At 59.0% G+C, this 22941-nt stretch overlaps 1 protein-coding gene across 1 annotated transcript; it reads left to right on the forward strand.

Annotated features, from left to right (window-relative positions):
- Positions 1-1422: 1422 nt before the first annotated feature.
- Positions 1423-22319, forward strand: PFKL (phosphofructokinase, liver type). Its single transcript, XM_008056415.2, has 22 exons — positions 1423-1452; positions 2031-2104; positions 6139-6216; positions 7190-7379; positions 8114-8279; positions 8749-8793; positions 8973-9081; positions 11282-11377; positions 12173-12265; positions 13949-14074; positions 15077-15141; positions 15815-15878; positions 16487-16633; positions 16947-17017; positions 17787-17874; positions 18632-18784; positions 19625-19789; positions 20027-20088; positions 20292-20403; positions 21009-21108; positions 21202-21307; positions 21706-22319. Exons 1-22 carry the CDS (start codon positions 1437-1439, stop codon positions 21851-21853), a joined length of 2274 nt encoding a protein of 757 aa, XP_008054606.1. The 5' UTR covers positions 1423-1436; the 3' UTR covers positions 21854-22319.
- The last annotated feature ends 622 nt before the right edge of the window (positions 22320-22941 follow it).

Genomic DNA, 22941 nt, shown 5'->3' on the forward strand with positions numbered 1-22941 from the left:
CTGTGTGGGGGATGTGAGACATGCACTGTTCCTTTAGGCATGGGGTTTGCTTGCTAAAGTCAAGTGTGAAGGTCACAAGTGTAGGCAGCTCCAACTTGCTGCATACCCCATGCTTTGCCCACCCTGATGTCTGGTGCCTCCACCTTCTGGACGTCTGCTGGGGTTTGTCTCCAGCCCCCACGTGCCAGTTGGGGTTGGGCTGCTTGCTGAGCCCTGGGGGGTGGGGGCGGGGGGAGGCCTGGGTGAGTCTTGGCTCTACCCTTACCTGCTGGGGCTCTGGCAGGTCCTTGCCCTCCCACTGGAACCTCAGTTTATGGCGTGTAGTGCTGGGATGGTGGCAAATGCCTGGTAGCATGGGAGCCCCCTGCAGTGAGCTGGTGCAGGAGGTGGGGGAGTGATGGGGGTGGGAATGGCTCTGCCCAGGGGCATCCCCTTAAGTTGGGGACATCACCTCAGACCGGCTCACTCCCTGGGCTCTCAGTCCAAGCCAGAGGCTGGTGAGATGCTCGTGTAACCCAGTTAGAGGTCAGGAACCCTCTTGTTGGCGTCTCCATGTGTCCACAAACGCTTGCAGGGACCTGCTGGAGCTGCAGGACACCCCAGCAGGTCAGCACTGCCCGGCAGAGGTGGGCAGAAGGGCAAGGGCTTCAGGGGACCCGACTCCTCCAGGGCAAGACTTATCTGAGGTTAGGGGCTGATGACAGGGTGAGTGTGTGCCAGGAGGGGCAGGGCTGATCTGAGGAGCCGAGTAAGCCCAGGTCTGTCTGAGGTTCTGCCCAGACCCACCTCACAGAATGAATGCTTGGTTGATGACTGTGGATTTCTTTCTTCCTCTCTGAGGGTGGGGTGGTTATGCCTGCCCCTTTTGTATTAAATCACTGCTGGGCCAAGTGTGGTGGCTTATGCCTATAATCTCAGCATTTTGAGAAGCTTAAGCAGGAGGATTGCTTCTGGCCAGGAGTTCAAGACCCGCCTGCCAGCATTGCAAGTTCTCATGTCTACAAAAAAAAAATTAGGTGAACGCTGTGGCACATGCCTGTAGTCCCAGCTACTTGGGAGGCTGAGGTGAAAGGATTGCTAGAGCCCAGGAATTCAAGATCAGCCTAGGCATCATGGTGAGACCTGGTCTCTGCAGAAAACTAGCCAGGAGTGGTGGTTCACGCCTGTAGCCCCAGCTACTTGGGATAGTAAGGCAGAAGGATTGCCTGAGCTCAGTAGGTCAAGGCTGTGATGAGCTGTCATCATGCTACTACACTCCAAGCTGGGCGACAGAGTCTGTCTTTTGAGATGTGGGCTTTCGGGAAGAAGGTTTGCGGCAAACCACTACCAGCAGCATTTCCTGTGTGCTGCCTCCCTTAAATGTTCCTCTCCAGGAAACCTGCTCTGCAGGGGAGCTGCCATCTAGGGGGCAGGCCAAGCCCTGTGATATCAGTATCATGTCCAAGCTGGAGGGCAGGAGCACCTGGGGAGAGCAGCACTGTCCCCTGGATGATTGGGGCCAGAAAGAGCCCTGTCCCTGTCCCCTTGTCCAGAGGCTGCTTTCCTCAGCCTGGAGGTGCCCCCTAAGCCGCCTGCATTCCTCCATCTGGCCTAGCACCCTCTGCTGTCCCCTGCCTACTTTCCCTCCTGGCGCCCAGCCCCTGACTTCCTCAGATCCCGCATGGTCGGAGCTTGTGGGGTGGGGGCCCTGCAGCGAGGCTGGGGAACACAGGAGCAAGGCTGGGGAACACAGGAGGGAACCTGGGCCCTGTGCACACACCTGGACTCCACGTCCCATGTGGGGATTGTCCTGTTTAACTCTGGGGCACCTCATTTCCAAGTGCTCAGAGCTTACAGTTGGGGCCTGCAAAGTTCTCCCAGGGATGGCTCTGTCCTACCTGGGTCACAGTCCTCTGATGGGGAGGAGTCTGGGACCTCCCCTGCCCTCTGGATGGGAGAGGGTCCAGGACCTCCTCCGTCTGAGATTGGGAGTGGTCAGGGCCCCCATCTCCGCTCTGGCCTGACACAGTTCTGTCCTGACTCTCCCGCAGGCATGAATGCCGCCGTCAGGGCTGTGACGCGCATGGGCATTTACGTGGGAGCCAAAGTCTTCCTCATCTATGAGGTAAGGCCTCAGTGGGTGTGTGGGTGCAGGGAGTGTGAGTGTCTCTGTGGCACAGGCCAAGGTCTGTTCTAAGTGGGTCACCCTGGAAGCCAATGGGTGGCCCTCCCTGGAGTAACTGGGGTGGGGGCTGGGGTATGTGGTTTGGGGGAGTGTGGGATGGCGTGCTCTGGGCCCAGGCCAAAGGTATCTCCGAGAGGAAACCTGCTGCAGGGAATCAGCCCAGTTAGAGGTTCAGAGGCTGCTGGAGACCTGGCCTTGGGGGCAGGAGAGGGAGAGGAGGGGACAGGGGAGAGCGGTGGGAGGGAGAGGAAGCCCTGGCCACAGCCATCATTGGTCCGTGTCCAACCCCCAAGGCCTACGCTTGGGGAGGGAGGGTCCCCTGGAGGCTGCATCCCTACCTAGCACCCTCCAGCCTAGGTCTTTGTCCTGCTGGGCAGCTGTGTCACTCCTCTGAGGACTCTGAGCTGGTCTGGGGGCCTCGCTGCCAGACCATTCTCTGAACCTGCCCTCCTGCACCCTTGTCAGCAGACAGCCCCTGACAGCACAGCTAGAGCATCGCTGTTCCAGTGCCATCCAATGGCAGTGCCCCCTCTGTCCCCCACCCCTCAATCCCTGCTGCAGATTTGGGGCTGACTCCCTCCCGGTGCTGGTACTCCTCCTCACTCTGCCAGGAGCTTCCCTGTCCCTTCGCCTTGGCCCTGGGTTATAGCCTGCCCACACCCAGTCCCTAACTCTACAGGGATGTCTGAGTGAAAAAATGAATGGTCTATGCAGGCCCATCCTCTCCTGAAATCAGGCTCAAGTGGGGCTGGAGCACCTATCCAGTGTCAGGTTTAGGAAGCTGATCTATGGGCCCTAGAAGCTGCAGGTGTGGCCTCTGCCCTGAGGACCAGAGGCCTCAGGGCAGGGCGGGGCGGCCCAAGTCTTGCTGCCTGGGACTGTGTACCTGTGACCTTCAATTTCTTCTGTTAGGTGATGGAGGGAGAAAATATCTCAACCCTCATATGTTTGTAGTTGGGACAGACTTCTGCAACAAAAGATGGATCAACGAGAGAAAACAAGCAAGGCCACCAACACATGCACAGGAGAGAATGGTGGTTTAGAGCCCGGCTGTGTGAAGCCTTCGAGACCAGGGCATTTTAGAGAAGCAGAGGGCAGAGGAAAGCAGGCAGAGGCTCCCAGAGGTGGGAAACTGGGAAGGGGACCATCGGACAACTGGGCTGCTGGGGCTCTCCAGGAGAATTTCCAGCCTGTCTTCAGGGCAGAAAGACAGAGACCTTTTGTCTTTGCCATTCTATCCTGCTCTTTAGCAAACAGGGAAGTCAGAGAGCTCCTCTGTAGCTGCTATTTTTTTTTTTTTTTTGAGTTTAAGTCTCATTCTGTCACCCAGACTGGAGTGCAGTGGCACAAAAATCACGGCTCACTCTAGCCTTGACCCTCTGAGCTGGAGTGATCCTCCCGCCTCAGCCTCCTGAGTAGCTGGGGCTTACAGGTACACACCACCACGCCAGCTACTTTTTGATTTTCTTTTGTAGAAATGAGGTCTTGCTATGTTGCCCAGGCTGGTCTCGAACTCCTGAGCTCAAGCAATCCTGCCGCCCAGGCCTCCCAAGGCACTGGGTTTACACGCATGAGCCACTGTGCCTGGCCAGGTACAGATGGTTAAATGTTCTTCTTAGGGGAAAGGGAGAGGGGGATGTGTGGGTGATTTGGGGGAAGTAGTCAGTGATTTTTAGGGGAATTCGATGGGCTTGAAGAACATACAATGGCCTGGGACAACGTCCATGGGCCCTGCAGGGCAGACGGTGGCTTGTGACAGACAGTCTGTCCAGGTGTGCTAACAGACTTTAGTCTCTTCTCCTGAGATGTGAGTTCAGTTAAAGAGAACTCGGGGAAGAGACCAGAGGTCATTGCTTTCCTTGGCGGGTGGTCAGGAGCGCCAGAGAACAGCCTCATCCTGTATTTTCTTGAGAGATGGGAGTTGGGTGGTCACAGAGACCTTGAGGCTGCTTCAGTTCAGCGGGCCACAGTGCTGTGTTTTGGGGTGTTGGTTTCTGGGTCTCAACACTGGTTTCCTCCAGTGGGGATTCCAATTCCTTCCTTGTGGAGATGTTGGGGTATAAAAGTGAGTGCAACCTTCTGGGGCAAGGGCTTAGTGAATGCAATTGCTTTTACTTCCCCCATGCTGGTCCTACTGACTTGGAGTTCGATACAAGGGGCCTCTGGGGAGTGCACTGGGCCCAACAGCAGGTCCAGAGACTGCCTGGGGGCCTGGCCTTTGGGAATAAGAGAAGAGGGAGTGGGGAGGTGAGCTGGACTTGGGAGAAGAGGTGACACAAAGTGGGTAGAGGTGTGCACATTCTAGAAGGTTCCAGGGTAAGAAGGAGGGTTGTGTTTGAGACTGATTTCAGCAGATGCAGCTGGCCTCGTTGGGACTGCTGAGCTGACCACGCCTGCCTGGTCTCTGCACAGTGGGGCAGGGCCGGTTAGGCCCAGACATGGACTCTGCTCCATCCTGGGTGGGGCAGAAGTTCTGTGTTTTGTAGCCACTTGCTGGGGTGTGCTGTGTGGGTTTGGGAATCATTCTTCTGTTTTTCCTCTGCCTGGGAGGCTGGTCGTATCAGAGGGGATGGGGCTGGCCTAACCTGAGCTGGAAGAAGTGTCTTTGGTTTCTCAGCAGGGTGACCCAGTCCTGCTATGGCCTTGAAAACATTCTCCTGCTTGGTACCTGCCCCCAACCCAGCTGGCAAGGGAGGCTCCATATGGGTGTTTGCCCTGCCTTGTCCTGAGCAGAGACCTCACGGAGCCCTGCAGTGTATCCTTCTCCCCAGCTCCCAGGAGGGTCTTTTGCCCCGCCTGCCCCCAGGGTCTCACCACCCATCTGCTGAGGAGGCGGAGGGAGGGGCAAAAGCCCAGAGCAGGGATGGCACTAGCCTCAGGTCTAGTGGTGGCTCATCTGAGGCTGGGGGGATCTCTAGATGGTTGGGGAGCTGCATAGAGGAGATCTTGCTTCTCTCTTCTCCCCCACCTTTTTTTTGAGTTGGAGTCTCACTCCGTCCCCAAGGCTGGAATGCAGCAGCATGATCTTGGCTCACCACAGCCTCAGTCTCCTGGGCTCAGGTGATCCCTCCCCTCAGCCTTCCAGCTGGAATTGCAGGTGCACGCCACCATGCCTAGCTAATTTTTTTTATTTATTGTAGAGATGAGGTCTCGCCATGTTCCCTAGTCTGGTCTTAAACTCCTGGGCTCAGGCAAGCCTCTCACCTCGGCCTCCCAAAATGCTGAGACTATAGGTGTGAAGCATTGAGCCTGGCTCTTCTCCCTTTATGAAGCACGTCCCATGTCCAGACTGTGAGAGCTCCCACAAACTGTAAGAAAGGGTTGGCCATGTGGCAAGAGGGGGCATGGGGCACAGAAACTGTCCAGATGCCGTCAGAGAGATTCTAGTCTGAGCCACCACGAGGGGTGAGTCTGCAGCCACCAGGGTAGAAAGCTGTGGGATGCCCTGCTGGTGGAGGAGGGCAGGGCCTGGAATTCCCAGGGTGCTGTGGGCCTCCTGGGATGGCCACTCATGATCCGCTGGGCCTGGAGCGCCCTGGGGTTGGGCCACCTGGAGCGCGCCTGTCCCTGTGGGGTACATGTGTTCTCAGCAAACTGACAAGCCGATGGGGTCCTTGGTGTTTACATGGTGGGCTCCAGACACTAAGGGTCCTTGTGGTGTCAGTTCCACCACATTCCAGGCAGGTGGATTTAGGTTGCTCCATCAGGAGGTGGTGGCGGGGCTTTTAGGCGCTGGTCCTGCCTGTGCTGATCGAGGTGTGGAGACACACCGCCTTGACACACAGCCTTGCCAGGCATGCACAGGTATTCAGAGCCCTGTAGACTGCTGGGGCCAGAGGGCTGCACTGGCTGGCCATGCCCTAGGGGTGGTGGGGCCCATTTTCCCTGGAGGGATCTTGGTAAGGTCTGATGTTCCTGCTCCCAAAGCTGCCATGTGCTGTGAGCCACCTATCTCATGCCCCCTCTGGTTTCAGGGCTATGAGGGCCTCGTGGAGGGAGGTGAGAACATCAAGCAGGCCAACTGGCTCAGCGTATCCAACATCATCCAGCTGGTGAGGCCCAGCCACTGCCCCTTCCTGCCCCTTCTTGTCCCTGCAGCATGTGAGAAACATGCATGCACAGATAGACACACATACAGACATACACAAACACACAGACCCACAAAGACACAGAGATAGGCACACAGATAAGTAGACAGAGACAGACACACAGACACAAATACATACAAACCACACAGATATACACGCAGACACACAGTCATACACACAGAAGTAAACACGCGTAGACACACAGATACACACAGGTATGAAGACACAGAGACAGATGCAAAGGCAGACACATTCAAAGACACACACACATGCCCTGTTCCACAGGAGCTCAGCTCCAGGCTGACCATGTCATTGGCTGCCATGAGGTTGTTGGGTTGTGAAGTCATGGGGTCGCCAGGGTGAAGGGGGCCACGAAGTCTGGGTAGGGTCCAGGTCTGGGATGAGGTGGTCTGGCCAGGAGGCCGTGGGGTGGGGGTGGGAAGATTTGACTTTGCCAGGAGTGGGGATGGGGCATGGTGTCCCCATGGTGCAGCTGGCGAAGGGAGCCCTCACCCAGAGTGTGCTGGTGTGGGTGTGTTCCCTTGGAGAGGTGGGCCTGGGTCCTGGGGAATCCAGGGCTGAAGCTGATCTTGAGGGACCACATGAGTGCATCTGGTGCTGCCAAGGCTTGTGCCTTGGGGGCCCTAGACAGCTCCCTGCATTGATGCATGGCCTATGTACATGCGTGCACAGTGCTTTACAGTTTCCCAGTTGTCCCTCTCCCTTGTTGTAACTTTCCATGCCCAGAGGGCTGCTCATCTTCATCCCCAAGAGGTGGGGAAGCCTCAGGTTTCCAGAGTCGCCCTGGATGTCTCCTTGTAATTCTGCAGAGCCCTCCTGTTCCCTTGCTGCCCAGTACAGGGGTCCTTCTGGTGCCCCCAGAGGCCTTCTGCCACCCTGGCACCCCCATGTGAGGGCTCCAGTGTCTTCTGTGTAGGGCGGCACCGTCATTGGCAGCGCCCGCTGCAAAGCCTTCACCACACGGGAGGGGCGCCTGGCTGCAGCCTACAACCTGGTCCAGCGTGGTATCACCAACCTGTGCGTCATTGGTGGCGATGGCAGCCTCACAGGTGCCAACATCTTTCGCAGCGAGTGGGGCAGCCTCCTGGAGGAGCTGGTTGGGGAACGTGAGTATGGCTGGAGCTAAGGGAGGCCCCAAGGTCTCCCTGCTGCCATCTTGGTCAGGGGGATGGGTGGGACAGCAGAAGGTGGGAAGCCCAGGAGGAGGGGCCCGCGCTGGGTGAGCCTGGGCACTCTTGGAGACAGAGGCTGGGCTGGCTGGGTGAGAAGGTTGGTGCCTGAATCCTAGGAGACCCAGTCTGACCTGGTGCTAGTGGACAGTGGCTTGACCCATGCTGTGGACAAGTCTTGTCTGTCATTCATGCCCGGAATATTCTGGACGTGAGCCAGGGCACTGCTGGGCTCATTCATGGCTGTGAGTGGGAGAGCTTGGACCAGAGGAAGGGAGACTGGGAAGAGCTGGAAGCTGCAACTTAGAGCTTGGCCACAGTTTGCAGAAACAGAGTTGAAATTCAAGTGACATAAGACACCAAGTCCAAGGTCGCTGCTAGGACAGTGACCTCTTAGAGCATTGTCTATTCTGTGCCACTTGCTGGGGAGACCCTGAGACAAGGCCAGGACCACTCTGCAAGGCTCCCTGGAGGTCTCTACACTCAGCACCAGTTGTTCTGGGCACCCCACCACTGCATCCTGGGGAAGAAGAGGATGGGCCTGGTGCCCTGCAGAGTGGCACACCAGGGGCATGGGGCAGCAGGAGCGGGGTTTGTTGTCTGGAGTGGTTGAGAATGCCAGTAGGGGCTGCTGTAGCCTCAGCCAGGCCCTCCCATTGCCCCTGGCCCAGGTAGGATCTCGGAGACCATGGCCCAGACCTACTCACACCTGAACATTGCGGGGCTGGTGGGCTCCATCGATAATGACTTCTGCGGCACTGACATGACCATTGGCACAGACTCGGCCCTGCACCGCATCATGGAGGTCATCGATGCCATCACCACCACCGCACAGAGGTGAGCAAGGCTCTGTTCTCTAAGGTGGCGAGTCAACCTCGTGGGAATGGCCACTCTGCAAGGGCAGTGGACACTGGTGGCCTTCAGCATTTAGGATGCAGCTGGGGGAGACACACAATGGGTCAGCTCCCACCCTGCCAGGTCACCGTGGGCCCTTTGTGTAGCCTGGCTCCATCAGGCAGCTGCCCATCCTGGGATGTGATGCCCCACGGAAGGGGTCCTGGGCCAGTAAGCCTGGGCTCAGTGACTAGCCCTCAGCCTCAGGGCAGATCAGTCAAAACTAGCCCATGACTGGTGGAGAGGTGGGGGTGTCGTCAGCCCAGAGACCGGGAAGCCCTGGGTATGAGGAAAAGGGGCCTGACCTCTCCCTGCCTGTCACTCAGGCCCCCCCACAGGGCAGGGCTGGTGGGGCTGGCAAGTGGCTTGTGGGGCCTGGGCACTGACACCTCCGCCTCTTCCTTCTCCACAGCCACCAGAGGACATTTGTGCTGGAGGTGATGGGCCGGCACTGCGGGTGAGGAGGGACTGTCCTGTCCCCGGGGAGGGGCCAGGGCACTGCGGGGCTCATTCATGGCCGTGAGTAGGAGAACCTGGAGCGGGCTGTATAGAGGGGTTGGGAAGACCTGGAAGCTGCAGCTCAAAGCCGGACCTCCTAGAGGGCCAGGTCCTAAGCAGGCCTCCTCAATCCCCCAGGTACCTGGCGCTAGTGTCCGCGCTGGCCTCAGGCGCCGACTGGCTGTTCATCCCTGAGGCGCCACCCGAGAACGGCTGGGAGAACTTCATGTGTGAGAGGCTTGGGGAGGTGCGTGCTGGATGGGCCAGCAGGCCAGGGCATCCCCAGGACATGGCATCAAGTTCCTGGGGTCTTGTGGCTGGGTTTCGCTAACTCATTCCTCACTCACTGGGTGAACTGCAGCTGTGGGTGCCCTCAGGGCAGGAGGTCTGTGGGGCTGGTCACCATGGACGGCCTATGGTCCTGCCTCCAGTGGGCAGAGGCCAGCTCACTCAGGCCTCCCTCCCGGGCTCAGCTCTGGGCTCAGTGTGGGCACACTGGGAAGCTGTCTTCCTGGGATGGGGGACACTGAGACTGAGCCAGTGGACGTGCCATGTGCGAGGGGGTGGCCAGGGCATGAGGCATGGCACCAGTGGGGCAGGGGGTGGCCCCATCAAGGGCCAGACAGGTAGAGAGGGGCTGGGGAATGGGCCACTCACCCACCAGGCCAAGGGTGAATGCTTCCCCTGAAGCCAGCCAGGGCCTTAGCAGTGGTTTTAAGCTAGGGACATAAGTGGTCAAATGTGCTTATGGCCACAGAATGGACAGTGGGCCCTGGAAGCAGGAGAGTGGAAAGGTGGCTGGAAGCCTGAGGCCTCTTCTGGGGAGCTTCTAGGGGAGCCTGGGCAGAGGGTGCCTATAGTGGTGGTGGGGGGGTGCGGTGTGAGCCTAGAGAGGGGCCCCTGAATTGCAGCTCTCTAGGGAGCAGATGGCTCTGCCATAGAACAGGCTGACGGCTCTGCCCTGCAGGCCCTGACACCTCCAACTAGGACAGGTTGGCTCCTCATCCACACCATCCTCTGCCCAGGCTCAATGCTGCAGGGGGAGCCCAGGGGCTCTGATTCTGTCCTCTCTGCTCTGCAGGGGAGGCAGGCCCACTGGGATCAGCCCTGGGGCAGCGGGCAGGTCTGGGGCTGGCAGAATGTCCTGTCCACGTGTGATAGTGGTGGCTTCACTTCCATCCAAGGCCAGACACCATTCCACCTCCCTGTGCTCAGGGAAGCGGGAGGGAACGAGGATCATGATCTACTTCTGGAACCTTGCCCAGTAGAGCTGAGGCTGGGTGGGGCAGAGCCCAGCAAGTTAGGCTGGCCTGAGGCCCTCTTCCTGTAAGGCCCGTGTATTCCCCTTGGGTGGAGCTGTTTCACCCTGGAGACCAGGCTGCAGTAACCAGGCAGACCTGGGCTCTGTTGGTCACGCCCCTGGCTGACCTTGGCTCACTTGCCATGGATTCAGATTTGAACCTTCCTATATGCAGAATTGGCACACCTGCTTCTTTCCCATTCTGTGTGAGGGCCTCAGTTTCTCCCCCATAACACGCAGGCGTTTCTTGCTGCCTTGCCCACTGCCCAGATTGTATGGGGGAGGGGAGGAGAGGGAGGTGCTGGCTCCTCTACTTCACCTGCAGACTGGGTCTGGGAGTCTGACCTCACCTGCACCAGCACCTCCTCTTCCAGGCAGTCCTCCAGTCCCACTGCAGATATCCCCACTGCAGATATCAGCAACTGGGCCTTGCATGAACTGCTTCAACCCTGCCCCCCTGTCTGGGGCTCTGGGTTACTGTGGAGTATGTAGATCAGAGTGGATCCCACAGATGTCACCTGAGTCATGGAAGAAAATGAGTAGAAAGTCTTTAGATTCCCCAGAGGGCTTTGCTGCAGTGGGTTTTGAACTCGTACTGCACCCTCAGCTGACACAGGGCATCATGGGTCCCACACTTACCATCTTGGACCTGCCAGTACTTCAGGGTGCAGGGTGTTTGGGAAGCCTGGACTGGTGGCAGCATTCTGAGGCCACCCATTGTAAGGATGAGAAAATGGAAGCCCTGAGTGTCCCCGGTTAGCCTGGGCAGGTCCCTCTGGGTGGTTAGGGTTAAGGTTAGGTTAAGCTGGGGCACCCGTGTATCTTCCTGCCTAGAAGATGTCACCCGGGATGCAGGGGCCTGGACTCCAGCTGTGCTTGTGCCGGTCCTTCCTCCCCTACTGCCCTTCCCAGCATGCTGAGAAGAACCCCTCCCGCTTCATGTCCCAGGAGGGCAATGGGGTCCTAGTGGGCCCAACCTCAGCCCCATGCCTTGCCCCCTAGGCCTCCTTTCCTCCTACAGAGTGGGGGTGGGCACGGTCGCCCCAGCTCAGGTCCTGGGCCCAGGGCAGGCATCCCTGGCCCGGTGGACGTGTCCAGGGCTGGTGTCGCTGCCTGGCAGCTGAGCCCTGTGGTGTCTCTGGCCCAGACTCGGAGCCGAGGGTCCCGACTGAACATCATCATCATTGCCGAGGGCGCCATCGATCGCCACGGGAAGCCCATCTCTTCCAGCTACGTGAAGGATGTGAGTGTGGGCCCGGGGTGGGTTGCAGCAACACTCCCGCAGCTCAGTCTGAGTGCTCGTGCTTGGGGCGGTTCCCATGTGGTCTCATCCTGGGCTTAGCCTGGAGGCTGCTTCTCGGTCCCAGACGATGTCCAGGTGAGGCGGAGATGCCCTGGTCATTGCCCCCCTGAGTTGGGACCCTGCCATCTGGATCTGTCTTATTCAGAGCACGTTCTCTGCAGGGCCAGGCTCACCCTGTTCAGACCCCATTCAGGCCCTGCAACATCCTAGTGACAGACTGAGCCCCCAGCCCCTCAGCCACAGGCGCCCCCTGCCTGTGCTGGGTTCACGGCCAGCAACTCAGACCACCAAGAAGTCCTTCTTCCCTGGAACCTCTGCCCACCATGTCGTTTGCCCCCAGCAGAGAGTACAGCTACCAGGTGCCTCTGTACCCCTTTGGCCACTCACCTTGCAGTCACTTCCCCAGCTCCTCAGCTTTAGGCTGGCTCGCCTGCCAATTCTCTGTCCACTGTGGCCCTAGAGCCATGGGGCAGTGGAAACTGACCAGCAGAGGCTAGACCATGACCAGTTCTGTTAGCCACGGAATGCCTCTCACACACACCACAACACTCCCCCGCACAGAAACAATCTCCCCCACTCAGATTCTGTGGATGGGCTCTGGGAACCCTATTGGGGCCGACACCTGAGACCCTTGAGACAGGACAATGGGGTCATCACCAGCCTAGGGCCACGGTGGGGTAGGCTAGTGGGTGGGCAGGAACCCAAAGACTTTCTTCTGACTCTCCCAATGAGCAGCTGGTGGTGCAGAGGCTGGGCTTCGACACGCGTGTGACAGTGCTGGGCCATGTGCAGAGAGGAGGGACTCCCTCGGCCTTCGACCGAGTCCTGGTAGGTGGAGTGTTACCCTGGTCCGAGTTAGCATGTCAGTGTGGGTGTCTATGTGGGTGCCCATGGTGTGAGGTGGTCCTCGTGGGTGAGACTGTTTCCCTGAGTGTAGAAAACGCAAACCTGGAGACCATTGAAGACCCCCCCCCCATCCTGTGCTCCTGGCCAGTCCCTATCTTTCAACTCCGTGTACTAGCTGTCCAGACTAAAGACCCTCTTGGTGGCCGGGGCCAGGTACCTGGGAGAGCTGAGGCAGGTGAGCTGAGATATCCTGAGGCCAGCCAACATGCCTGGCTGTTCCGGTTCCTGCCCACAGCATCTGTGTTGGGGGGCGGGGTGGGTGCCCGGGGGGAGAGCCCAGGCTCTGGCCTGGCATTGCCGCCATCAGCCCCAGCTGCTAAATCACATCTTGGTCTTTGCAAAAATGGGAATCACACTGGCCAGATGGGACAAGTCTGGGACCAGGAAGGCACCCTGGGGGCCAGCATGTCTGCCCACCTGGAAGGGTGGGGCTAGAGACTGCCGGGCAGACAGGACCTTTGCGAGAGTGAGACTAGGTGACCACACTCAGCCCTGCGACTGTGGACCTGAACCTTGGAGGAGGCTCGCTGAGCTAATGGGGTCCACTGGACAGCGGGGACACAAATCTCAGAGAGGGGCCTCGCTGCCCAGCTAGGCACTTGCTGTGTCCTACCTGAGGCCTCAACTCCACTCTGAAGAGCCTCTGAGGGACCTGGGACATCAGGTGAAGCTGGTGGTAGAGATGCAGCTGACAAGAACCAATCGGGCCTGGGCTCCCTGCCTGCGGGCCGACAGCTTTGTCAGGGATTTCACGGATGTTGGCAGAGACTCGAGCCTGGGCCAGAACAAAGGACAGATGTCTCCTCGCAGCCATGGAACATTCCCTGAGCCTATGTCCCTACAGAGTGACATGAAGAGGGAAGGGTGCCACAGGGACCTGTGTCTTCTCCATAAGTTCTTGGCCACCTGCACGGTGTTCCCAAAGGAGCTGAGAGCACTCTTTGAGACTGCACCCTCTTGATTGCTTACCCCCTCGAAAAGGTGGTTTAGAACAGACAGCAGTTGGTGCCTTGCTCAAAAGACCACAGAAGCCGCCAAGATGGGCTACTACGTCCAGTAAGCAGAGAACCGGCCACTTGGTGGTCACAGAAAAGGCCACAGTGATCACAGGTCTCACTTTCTTACAATCCTGCTGGTTGGCTGTGCCAGGACCTGTTTGTGACTTGTCCCCAGGGGGCAGGTCCTGGGTGTTTTAGCTGGCCTGGCCTAGCTGCCTTGTATTGGCACAAATCAGGAAGGCTGTGACAGGAAGGGGGTCCAGGCTGGAAATCTTGTTATCACAGAAAGAAACCCAGAGACCCAGCCCTGGTCCTCGCCCTGCACCCTCAGGCTAAGTGATGGTAGGTAAGTCGTGTCACTGCAACCTGCGTGTGGAAGCCCAGCACCCTTACAGGGCTCTGGGACCCTGTGAAGTGGTGCCCTACAAGCTGTTGTGATCCTGGTCAGACTAAATCTCTGTCTCTGGTGCCACCTGTTCTGGAAGCTTCCATTAGTGTGTGGGGACTCTGAAAGCCGGGGTTTGTACATCTGCAAAGGGGCATCTTACACATGGTCAGTATGGGTGGGGGTGAGCTGCACCAGCCTGAGCCCCCCACCCCTTCACAGAGCAGCAAGATGGGCATGGAGGCGGTGATGGCGCTGCTGGAAGCCACACCCGACACACCAGCCTGTGTGGTCAGCCTCTCGGGGAACCAGTCAGTACGGCTGCCCCTCATGGAGTGTGTGCAGATGGTGAGCACTGGGCCCCTCCTTCATAGAGCTGCCTGTCCCCCCAGCCTTCCCTCCTGGGGCCCTGCTGCACAATGGTGGCCATGTCCCAGCATGGTGAGCCCCTCGGGGGTGGGCCTCGTGGCTGGAACCCAAGACTTCCAGTCCTCCTGGGGGGTGGGGAGGGGAGTGGCACATCCCCAGGTGGGACACAGAACCAACCCTGAGAGTAGTGTCAGCTGCACTTTGCTGGGTGAGCTAGGGAGGCCACAGGGGCCTCAGCCACTGAGCTTCCTGGGGATAGGGCCAGGTTGTGGTTAGGGTGGGAGAAGGAACAGGTGGACAGAACCTAGTCCTGAGAGAAGCTCAGTCAGGTGGCAGGGACACTGGTGTGGCTGAAGCTGGGACCACAGGAGGGGAGGTAGGGTGAGAGCAGAGGCTGGGAGGGAATGTGGGGACCCCATCCCTGGCTCCTCTGGTTTGGAGGCCTGTGGTGGGGTCTGAGCAGGGCCTGCCTGGGCACGGGAGGGTTGGCCTCTTGCTGTGACCCTGCTGGGCCCTGCTTTGGGGCAACTGAGCATTAGTCATGGGTCCTTGGGCCAGTCGGGATTTGCCTCCCCTACTCCTAAGACACCTGGCAGGGCCCTCAGGGATCTGAGGCAGTGTGAGGCCCAGGGGTCCCCTGCCAGGAGAAACTCAGAGGCTGGGCCCAGGTGGGGCCTCCTTAACCTCAGCCAGCCCCACTGAGAGCTGGCCTTGGCAGTGACCGCTGTCCACAGCAAGAGGCTGCCAGGTCTGGGACAAAACTGGGAGATGTTGGCCACTTTGCCTTCCTTGGGCCCATCAGAGGGGCTGGGCTGTGGGCGTGTGGCTGGGTGTGAGCTGTGGGCCGGGCTGTGGGCCTGTGGCCGAGTGTGAGGTGTGAGCTGGGCAGTGGGCATATAGCTGGTGTGTGCTGTGGGCCGGGCTGTGGGCGTGCAGCTGGGCCCCTCTGCCAGCTTGTGCCCTTGGCTTCTCTTCTTCAAGACAAAGGAGGTGCAGAAGTCCATGGATGATAAGAGGTTTGACGAAGCCATCCAGCTCCGCGGCAGGTGAGCCTTCACAGGCTTCAACCTTTTCCTCCAGGCTGCTCGCCCTCATTGGGGACATTTGGGGCCTTGGTACATGTGCCACAGGGTAGCACTCTGGGAACTCCCTCTTCCTCTGGAGTGCTGTGCTTGGAGGAGTTGAAGAGGAGGCGGAGCGGGCCCTGTGGGCAGTGAGGGCAGGCAGGCAGGGTGGGATCCGTGGGGTGGGGATGGAGGTGTGACCCAGCCAGAGACCCTGGTGGGCAGGGCAGTACCCAGTGAACAGGGGTCTGGGTGTGTGGAGGGTGGCAGGGAACAGGGAGATGAGCCTGGAACATTGGGGTGGCCCCCGGGAGGCATCCTGAGGGATGATTGGGTCAGGCTGGCTGTGGCTTCCCACTTCTGTCCCTCATGTCCACTGCCAAGGCTGCCGGCCCCTGAGTGAATTAGATGCCGGGCCACTTGTCCTCTGTGCAGGGTGATGTGGCATCATATCACGTGGGGGTCTCGTACCTCTATGGAAGATGCCCACAGGGTGAGTGGCGACAGAGTGGGAACTGGCTGAGCCTCCTGCATGTGCTGAGCAACCTGCAGGGCCGTGTTCGTGGTACCCACCAGCCTCTCTGGCTCCGCTGAGGCTGAGCCACAGGCCATGTGCTATGCTGGGTCTGTATGGCATGACCGGCTTCCTTTCCAGGAGCTTCGAGAACAACTGGAACATTTACAAGCTCCTGGCCCACCAGAAGCTCTCCAAGGAGAAGGTGAGGTTAAGGGAATGGTGCCACAGTCTTTATCCTGCAGCCTTTCACACTGCACCTACAACCAGGCCTGCCTGTCACTGCTTGCCACTGCCTGCCGAAGAAGATGGGCTTAGGGCTGCCCTGGCTAGGCCATTGTCCTTTCCTTCCTGCTGAGGACTGAGCTGTGACCTCAGGCACCAATGTGGCTGAGAGGGCTGTCAGGGAACAAGGCACAGGGATGGTGGACATCTGGGCTCCCCTTCTCTCTGTGGCCATGCTGCTCTTTAAACCCCGAGGATGGGGTGACCACTGACAGCCTCGCAGCAGATGCTGACTCTGGTTCAGATCCACGCTGCTGCCCTGCAAGCCTGACATGGTGACAGTGACCGCTCACTCACAGGGACCTTACCGTTGGCGGCCAGGCTCGCCCAAGTTTCATTTGGTCTTACTGGAATCTTCTGGCATCAGTAGGACAGTATTTGCTGTTCAGGGCAGCCAGCATGGTGAGCAGTGTCCAGGCTGCCAGGAGGCCCCTTTATCTGGAACTTGCTGGCTTGCTGACTTCCTGTACAGGTCAGCGGGTCGCTCCTGGCCCCTGCCTCACACTCTTGCCCCACTTCTCTCTGAAGACCAACTTCTCCCTGGCCATCCTGAATGTGGGGGCCCCAGCAGCAGGCATGAACGCCGCCGTGCGCTCGGCCGTGCGTACTGGCATCTCTCAGGGCCACACGGTGTATGTCGTGCATGACGGCTTTGAAGGCCTAGCTAAGGGTCAGGTAGGTGTGGCCGTGATGAGTGGCGGTGGGGGGATGGGGGGGTAGGGCTGCCCACTGGTGTGACAGCACAGGTGTTGATGGGTTCACTTATGACTGGTCCCCAATAGCTTATGAATAAGAGGGAACTTGAGGGGGTTTATGATGTGCGAACTTGGGGGTGAACCCGAGGGGGAGGCTGAAGGCTGGGTCCTTGTGGCTGCATTCACCTAAGCCTGAGGCCCAGCTCTGCACAGTCTGGCCCCACCCCAAGCACAGGCTTGAAAGGAGCTAGTGGGAGCCTGGGACTGCCCCTGAAGCCCTCTTATTTTGACAGGTGCAGGAGGTGGGCTGGCACGATGTGGCTGGCTGGCTGGGGCGTGGTGGCTCCATGCTGGGGACCAAGAGGTGAGCTGCTGGCTGGGCACTCAGGTCAGGAGGACCAGGGTGCGGGCTCCAGGTGTATGGGGTGGGGGCAGCAAGGGGAGCCAGCTCCGTGGCCCCAGCCAGATCCCTCTCTTGGCTGATGGTCTGCTCAAAAGGGCTTCACACCCTCTTGCTGGGGCTTCCTGGTCCGAGGACCCCTGGGGTCACCTGTACAGGAAGGCTGCCTAGGCAGCCGTGCTCTCAGCGGGCACTCAGCAGGGAGGCTGGGGTGGTGGCCATGCCTGCTCTGCCAGGGCTGGGCCATCTGAGGGTCACCGTCCTCATCGGGCCTCTGGCTGCAGCTGTGGGCATGTCTGATGGTTTTCATCCCAGGGTCTGATGGTCTCTGGATGGACCTTTGTGGAGCGGGCATGGGGAGGGAGGGCATGGTCACCCCGAATAACTACTGGGAAGTGGCTTTTTCCAAGTCTGAGCGGCTGCAAAGGCCAGGGAAGCATCCCCTTCTGCTGCTGTGTAGAGAGAGGATGCCTCACAGGAAAGAAGGTCCACGGGCTGTAAGGGGCTCCCGGTCACCTGGCTGGACTTGGGGAGGATGCAGGTGGTGCCCGGTCACTCACTCACTGGACTCCATGCGTCCTTCTCTGTGTGGGAGCCCCTCCATCCACCCAGGGCATTTTTGTGGCTGATGAGTGGCTCTGGGAACAGTCAAGACATGCCTTTCCGTGATCAGATCCGATTTGTACACATCCTTGGATGCTGTGTGTTCACCCTGATGTATATCCAACCACAGGACACTGCCCAAGGGCCACATGGAGTCCATCGTGGAGAACATCCGCACCTACAACATCCATGCTCTACTGGTGGTTGGCGGGTTTGAGGTGAGAGACTGCTTGCAGGAGACAGAACTAGGGCACAGGAGATCCATGGGTGTCCCCTTGGCTGGGGCTACTGAAGGGGCCCATCCGGAAAATCCATGTGCCAGCCGCATGGGTGCAGGTCCATGAGGGTCCATTTTTAAATGTGGTGTTAGGGTTTGGGAAGGTTTTTTAGCCTGCTAAAAGCTTCATGAGGTTCAAATTCAGGATGAGGAAGAGGAGGAAGAGAAAGGGAGTAAAGAAGAGGGAGGGAAGGGGAGGAAGAAGGGGATAAAGCAGAGGAAAAGGAGGAGAAAGAGAAGGAAGGAGAAGAGAAAGAGGAGGGGAAGAGGAGGAGAAGTTGAAGGGAAGGAGGAAGGGAGGAGGAGGAGAAAGGAATTGAAAAGGGGGAGAAAGGGTAGGAGGAGAAAGATGAGAAGAGTAATGAGTAGGAGTTGGAGAATTAGAATGGGGGAAAAGGGAGAAGAGAAGGAAGGGGAGAAAGCAGGGTGGTAGGTATTAGAGGGTATTGTTAGGTAGCATCCTGGCATTGGGCAAGCTGTTACCAAATAAACCAAAAGCAAGCCCACCCCAAGCTGATGAATGGGACCTGGGGTGTAAGCAGGCTGGGAAGGGCTTCCCCTGGTCCTCCCTGGAGCACAGTGTTCCCAAAGGTATCCTTAGATGACACCAGGCTAACCACCTCGTCCAGTCTCAGAGGGGTAGCTCATTCTGCCAGCCTCGGTCCTCCCCCAGCCCTCCCGGTCTCTGCCACCCACAGGCCTATGAGGGGGTGCTGCAGCTGGTGGAGGCACGCGGGCGCTATGAGGAACTCTGCATTGTCATGTGTGTCATTCCGGCCACCATCAGCAACAATGTGCCCGGCACCGACTTCAGCCTGGGCTCGGACACCGCTGTCAATGCTGCCATGGAGGTGTGCTGGAACCCCATCCAGGCCCTTGTTTGGGGGCAGGGAAGACCATGGGGAGCACCTGGGGCAGCCCTTGGCAGGGCAGGTGGGGTCGCTCCCTTCTGGCTGCTGTGGGAGGGTGGTCCTGCCTTGGTGCAGCTCTGACCACTGATAATGCTGAGCGCATGTCTACACATGTATTGTTTCCTCTGAAGATGATTTTTGTCGGCCTTTGCCCATTTTTCCTGGTGAGTTTGCGTTTTCCGTTGTGGCTGTCAGTGTCCTTGGCCCTGGAGGGTGCTGCCCACTGGGGAGGTGTAGCCATGTCCCTCCGCTGCCCTCTGTCTGCATCCAGGTCTTACCCTCAGGATTCACATCCTACTGTTCTTCTATATGTTCCATTTCCCTTTTCTCATTGTTTTTAACCTCAAGTTTTCCTCTTCACACCTGACTACTCAGACTGTAATGCATCCTGTCATCACTGGTACCTGTAGTGCGAGCTATATCCATGACCCATAGGGGGAACTACCATCCCCAAGTTACTGATGAGGACACTGAGACTCAGTGGGCCCAAGGAGGGGAGGACTTGCTGCCAAGACCCCTGCCTCTCCCTTTGAGATGCTAGTGACGCCCCCTGCCGTGACAACCGGAAATGTCTTTGGGCTATTGTCCTTTGTCCCAGTTGAGAACTCTGATTCTTTGTGGCCTTGGTGGAGGCAGGCTTATGCCTATGCTGCCAGCTCCCGGTCCCCTGTCCACCCCAAGGCTGGTGGCTTGGGAGAATCATGGGGTCCCTGTAGTGTAGCTATAAAAGCCCAGTGGGGAGGGGGACACACAGAGGACCCTTGCTCCTTGGGCCCCCAGAGCTGCGACCGCATCAAGCAGTCGGCCTCGGGCACCAAGCGCCGTGTGTTCATTGTGGAGACCATGGGGGGCTACTGCGGCTACCTGGCCACCGTGACAGGCATCGCTGTAGGAGCCGACGCCGCCTATGTCTTTGAAGACCCTTTCAACATCCACGACCTAAAGGTGAGCTCAACCTAGCCCCCCCTGTGGTGGCAGAACACCCAGCGGGTCACCCTGAGTCCCCCAGACACACAGGATGGATCTGGCACAGGGACAGAGCCCAGCAGGCTGGGGCTCACAGCCCAGTGCTCCCCTGATTCACATACCCACCCAAGTCTGCCAGAGCTCCCCTGGGTCCTGGCCTGCTGGTTGCCTGGAATCCCCATTCCCCTCCACTCATCTGCCTCCTTCTCCCCCCAGGCCAATGTGGAGCACATGACGGAAAAGATGAAGACAGACATTCAGAGGGGCCTGGTGCTTCGGTGAGGCTGGGACAACAGGCTTCCAAGCCCTGTAGCTGGGAGCAGGGCTTCTGGGGGCAGCTGGGCAGAAGGCCACAGGGAGCCTTGGAAAGGCTGGACAGGTGTCCACCTGCCTTCCCTCTCCCAGCCTGGCCTGATGCAGGATGTGGGGCAAGGCCTGACCTTGTTCCCACCTAACTTGGGCCCTGCTGTGCCCCCTCCAGAAATGAGAAGTGCCACGACCACTACACCACAGAGTTCCTGTACAACCTGTACTCATCAGAGGGCAAGGGCGTCTTTGATTGTAGGACCAACGTCCTGGGCCACTTGCAGCAGGTACAGGCGGGGCATGGATCAGGAGTCAGGGCTTATCCTGTCAGCAGCCCCGTCCCTTGTCCTGCCTCCATCTGTACCCAGACCCAGGGGTAGTGGGAAGACGGCCCTCACTGACACATACGTGTGCAGACACCATGTGTTCATGCCAGGTCTTGCTCATCGGTGGTCTAGTTCTCAGACCCCCTGCTCAGTGCATGTGTCCATCCCCCTTCACAGCCTGTATCTCACTGTGGTCTCAGTCCTGGAAGGGGTGGGTTGGGATGCAAACCAGGGCATTCAGACCCTGAGCCCAGCTCCTCACTGTGGGGTTTTCTGAGCTGGAGAGCAGCAGCCAAGGCTGCTCAATGTGGGACCCATGGAGGGCCCACTGTCTGCCAGGTGCAGAGACCAGGGCCACCTCTGCTGGCCTCTGCAGGTGGCTTCTGGGCTGGACTTTGGGGGGCTTCCAGACTAAAAGACCAAAAAGAACAGACCAAAAACGTGACTTCAGAAACTGCCCAGAAGACTCACTGGGGAACCTGTCTGCCTTGAGGCTGGGCCTCCCTCTCCCCTCAGCCCTGGCAGCTCTGGTAATTGCTCCTTCACCCTGGCCTTGCTCTTTCCAGGGCGGTGCTCCCACCCCCTTTGACCGGAACTATGGCACCAAGCTTGGGGTGAAGGCCATGCTCTGGATGTCAGAGAAGCTGCGCCAGGTGTACCGCAAGGGTAGGTGGGAGGGGGCCCCGGCCTGGCCTTACCCTCTATCAGGGCCCTGGGGCGAGGCTTGGCCTGGGGGCCACCACGTACCTGTGTCCTCAGGGCGGGTGTTTGCCAACGCCCCGGACTCGGCCTGCGTGATTGGCCTGCAGAAGAAGGCAGTGGCCTTCAGCCCTGTCACGGAACTCAAGAAAGACACCGACTTCGAGTAAGTACCTCCAAAGCCCCGTGGAGAGGGGTGGAGGTTGAGGGGTATAATAGACCTTCTCCCAGGGGCAGGTGTGCCAGGCCCCACCCCACTCAAGCCCTGACCCCATGAGGCCTCCTCGACCCTGACACCCAGGGTCCCTGCCAGGCAGTAGAGAGCAGGGATCTTGCCCAGGTCTTCTGAGGGTGACACCTGGCAGTGTGCAGGGGAGGGAGGCAGCCAGGACTGGGCAAGTCTGAGGGCTGCTGCACCCAACCCCTCTGTAGCAGGCCCCCGAGGGACAGGGACCTCAGACACACCACCAGGCCTCACTGATGTTGACATGTCCAGAGGGAGGGGGCCTGTGTGGGCCCAAGAAGTTGCCTGGTCCCTGATTTCTGACCCCTGACCTGCCACAGGCACCGCATGCCGCGGGAGCAGTGGTGGCTGAACCTGCGGCTGATGCTGAAGATGCTGGCGCACTACCGCATCAGCATGGCTGACTATGTGTCCGGGGAGCTGGAGCATGTCACCCGCCGCACGCTGAGTATCGACAAGGGCTTCTGAGGCTGCACCTTGCACCCACCTCTTCCAGCCTGTGCCGGCAACAGCCCAACACCCAGACTGGGGCTGGGGACCCGGAATGCACACCTGGAGACTACAGACAGGTGGGGGCTGCGGCCCTGCTCAGCCCAACTCTGGGCTCTCACAGCCCCAGTGTCCATTCCCAGCTGCCCATAAGGCTGGCTGTCTCAAGACCAGCCTACGGGGCCTCCCACAGGACAGAGCACCATGGGACACCCACCTTTCTGCCAGGGGCATGGCACCTCATGGGCCTCAGTCTGTCCTCACACTGGGTGCACTCACCTTGGCCAGCCTGCACCCACACTCTCACGGGCTGCCGGCACTAAGTCTGTCAAAGGGGCCTTGCTAGCCAGGCCTCACTGTGACCTGCTCCCACCTGCACAAGCCACCAGGACTGAGCAGTGCTTGTCACCTTTGCCAGAAATAAAATTTTAACTGTGGAGTCCAATCATCTGAAGCATGGACTGCAGGACTTCTGGGGAGGGAAGGTGAGTGGTACCACGTGGCCAGCCCGGTGGACAGTGGCTCCAGGGTTGGAGGGCCCTCTGGCTCCAGGGCCAGGCCAGGCCCCAGAGATACCTGCCTTTGGAGGCCACAGTCACTCTCTAGGACTCTCTAGGGTGACCTGGGCCTCTCCTGGCCTGGCCCTGAAGGCATCCTCATTCCTACAGATGCAGACTCTTTCTCAGCCTGGCTCCCAATCCCTGCCTCTGACCTTAGATGGTACTCCAGAGTCAGCCTGGGCCAGAATCCCAGGTGACGATGGTGGAGTGGGTGAGGGAGGAGGGAAAGGGAAGGTGGTCAGAACAGATATGCATCACCACTAGGGGCTGGATGCCGAGGCCCACCACGCAATTCTGGGAGGCAGCATACATCAGCTAGTCGGAAAGCTGGGTCTTGGCCACGCCCCTGAGCCAGGGCCAACACTCTGGATACTTGCTGACCTGCCCACTGTAATGCAAGGAGCCCATCTGCTGCAGTTCACATCTGCTCCCACCACAGTGGGAGCTGTAGACAGGGCTGCTCCTGTCCCTCAGCACCATGTGGGGGCTCAGGATGAGGCTTCTGGA

The sequence above is a fragment of the Carlito syrichta genome, unplaced genomic scaffold, assembly GCF_000164805.1.
Source record: "Carlito syrichta isolate Samal-C Ts95f unplaced genomic scaffold, Tarsius_syrichta-2.0.1 Scaffold302353, whole genome shotgun sequence".
Taxonomy (NCBI): Eukaryota; Metazoa; Chordata; class Mammalia; order Primates; family Tarsiidae; genus Carlito; species Carlito syrichta.

Excerpts from the sequence above, each read along its gene's own strand:
- PFKL (XM_008056415.2), top strand. Across the intron at positions 7,380-8,113 it reads GGAGGAGCTGGTTGGGGAAC|GTAGGATCTCGGAGACCATG; the intron begins GTGAGTATGGCT and ends CCCCTGGCCCAG. Across the intron at positions 11,378-12,172 it reads CTTCCAGCTACGTGAAGGAT|CTGGTGGTGCAGAGGCTGGG; the intron begins GTGAGTGTGGGC and ends CCCAATGAGCAG.